The sequence below is a fragment of the Miscanthus floridulus genome, unplaced genomic scaffold (assembly GCF_019320115.1).
Source record: "Miscanthus floridulus cultivar M001 unplaced genomic scaffold, ASM1932011v1 fs_746_1_2, whole genome shotgun sequence".
Taxonomy (NCBI): Eukaryota; Viridiplantae; Streptophyta; class Magnoliopsida; order Poales; family Poaceae; genus Miscanthus; species Miscanthus floridulus.
The window spans coordinates 152,626-155,376 of NW_027097214.1; the positions used below are offsets into that span (position 1 = coordinate 152,626).

A 2,751-nucleotide genomic window follows, 5' to 3' on the forward strand; every position below is an offset into this window, starting at 1 on the left:
GATTTACCGTGGCCTCTAGGCCGCGGCGGACAGCTTTGCCCGCCGCGGGAAACCCAAATCGTCCGCCTCCAGTAAAGTTTGTGTAGTAGTGTGCAGATCAAATTGGTGCCATACTTCAAATTCTCCGACCCATTCTTGGTGTGCCGAGTAGCAACACGATCATACCGCAAAGGTAGTGGCATAGTTTCAATGACTCTAGAGCATCTGTCACCTCCATCTGTATGAAGTTGTCAAAGCACTTTCTATCATGATAGTTTCCAGCATGGATGGGGTCATCCTCTTCCAACAAAGTAGAAATCATAGCAGGTAAGGGCTCAACTTTGCTTCCACCGCCTCATCCTCTTGGGAATCTATAGGCAAGTTTCCCAGTGCTGGCCCTTAGGTCTGCCTCGTACTGGCAAATGGCCAAAGTAACTATTATATTTGTGTGCACCAAGCAGGACAGAGCCAGGGGCAGGCATGGGGCATGCCCGCCCCCCCCCCCCCCCCCCCCCCCCCCCCCCCCCCCCCCCCCCCCCCCCCCAACAAAAAACAACACAACAACACTTTTTACATAGTTTAACAATTTATTTTTGCATTAATAAAGTATGATAAAAATATTGTCATATATATTTATTGATGTCTTCTGGACAATAAAATCACCCAAAACATAATTGGAATAAAACACTTTGGTTCATCTAAATTTGTTTGCCTACCATATTAGGATCAATTTAATGAAATTTTTAGGTTTTACCTTGACGCGACACTTGGCCAGCCCATTGTAGTGCAGGGGCTAGTCATGGCGCAGAGGGGCCATGGTGTTTCGGTCTCGCGGGGTAGACACCATGTCAGTAGGGGCTGATTATGGTGCCACGGGCCATGCATGTTGAGCGGTAGCACGGAGCCACGGTGAGAGCGTGCCACCTAGAGTTTTTTTTATGAGTAACTTTTACTTACGGTGGACATAATAGAATATCTGCGGTTTTTTTTTCTACAAGCAAATCACATAATAGACCCACCTGTCAGTATAGATGATTATATTCTCAATTTTACTTTGCTACTGACCTGTCTATGCTAATGGATTTTAGTGCCTGTAATCGCCCCTGCACCAGCGAAGGTTAGGGCCCCTCCATTGAATGAACTACTGTTAGTAATTCCCTAGCTAATAGTTAGGAGGTTTATTAGCTGGGATGTTTGATCTTTACATGCTAATTTTACCTTCCTAACTATATTAACACTAGTAGATCCAACGAGGCCTATATAAGTATCCTCTCGGTTTGTGTCTCGAGCAAACTCGGCCAGTTGTTCCGTGACGCTCACTGCGCGCGTCAACTCTGCTAGGTCTCCGCCTTCTGCCGTGGGCGATCCTCTTTCCTGCTTCATTCCCCAGCCTTTCAGAAACAATTAAGCAGCATAGTGATCTCTTGCAATCCGATGGGAAGCCAGCTTCTGTCCACCGTCGAGCGTCGCGAGGTCCTCCCGGAGAGCTATATCCGGCCGGAGTTCGACAGGCCGCGACTCGCCGAAGTGACGACGGACAGCGACGTGCCGCTCATCGACCTCGCGTCGCCGGATAAGCAACGAGTCATCGCCCAGATTGGTCTGGCTTGCCGGACCTATGGCTTCTTCCAGGTCTCTCTGCCTCTCGCCTTAAAAGATCTAGTTTCAAAAAATTTAGGTTTTGTCCTGGGCTGTGCATACTTCAGCGTTCAAACATCTGTGCAACTAAGGCCCTGTTTGGTTAAGCTGTGGCTAGTGGAAAAAAGCTGCTGTGAGCTGTGAGCTGTGGAAAAGCTGTCGTAGGCTATGAGCTGTAGAAAAGCTGAAAGCTGTTTGGTTAAACAAGTATAAAATATACCTTTTATCTTTATCTCTCTTGAAACAACTATAGAAGAGCTTTTTATTCCATCAATTTCGAAAAGCAGAAAGCCAAAAGCCAAAAGCAGAGGTCAAACCAGCTTTCAAAAATGAACTTACGGAAAAGCAGCTGCTTCTGAAAAAGCACCCTCCAAAAACAACCTCTTTGGATTGGCCTTTTGGCTTTTGGGGCAAAAAGCCAAAGCCAAAAGCCCAACCAAACAGGGCCTAACGCAGCTTAACTTCTTCGGAGGCTTTAGAGAATTTGTCTCACCACCTTGTCAGACATTACTGTGCATGACCTTCTTGATTTCTTCTAGGTCATAAACCATGGAATAGAAGAGGAGCTACTGGAGAAGATGATGGCCGTTGGTCTGGAGTTCTTCCGTCTGCCGCCGGAGGAGAAGGAGAAGCTGTACTCAGATGAGCCGTCCAAGAAGATAAGGCTCTCCACCAGCTTCAACGTCCGCAAGGAGACGGTGCACAACTGGAGGGACTATCTGCGCCTTCACTGCCACCCGCTGGAGGAGTTCTTGCCCGAATGGCCGTCCAATCCTGAATCCTTCAAGTAAGCTTGTATCACAAGCTAAGTATTACCACTTATGTCTTAGTACTTGTGCATGTCGTCATAGCAGGCTTACTTATGGCCATTTCTTAGCCGTTCTCTTATATTGGATCATGACGGAGTATGCTTCCGTAATCAGGACGACGTCCGCCAATGAAGTTAACGATCACCAAATAGAGGCCGTTTATATATAATATAGTAGCATTTGATATATGCTCACTGCCACGTACAGTGCCACTCACAAATATATAAGTGACGTTTTGGGTACGTACTTACATAGTTTTCAAAGCCAACTTTGCCTAGTGCTTTTTATGAAAACCAGGAGCGGAGCTACATGGTTGTCCGGGTGG

The 2,751-nt window shown here is 46.9% G+C and overlaps 1 protein-coding gene across 1 annotated transcript; it reads left to right on the forward strand.

Annotated features, from left to right (window-relative positions):
• The first annotated feature begins 1,257 nt into the window (after positions 1-1,257).
• Positions 1,258-2,446, forward strand: LOC136532954 (flavanone 3-dioxygenase 2-like). The gene is made up of 2 exons (XM_066525531.1): positions 1,258-1,611; positions 2,157-2,446. The coding sequence occupies exons 1-2, from the start codon at positions 1,414-1,416 to the stop codon at positions 2,406-2,408; spliced, it is 450 nt and encodes a 149-aa protein (XP_066381628.1). The 5' UTR covers positions 1,258-1,413; the 3' UTR covers positions 2,409-2,446.
• Positions 2,447-2,751: the final 305 nt, after the last annotated feature.

Excerpts from the sequence above, each read along its gene's own strand:
- LOC136532954 (XM_066525531.1), top strand. The coding sequence starts at position 1,414 with ATGGGAAGCCAGCTTCTGTCCACCGTCGAGCGTCGCGAGGTCCTCCCG. Across the intron at positions 1,612-2,156 it reads GGACCTATGGCTTCTTCCAG|GTCATAAACCATGGAATAGA; the intron begins GTCTCTCTGCCT and ends GATTTCTTCTAG.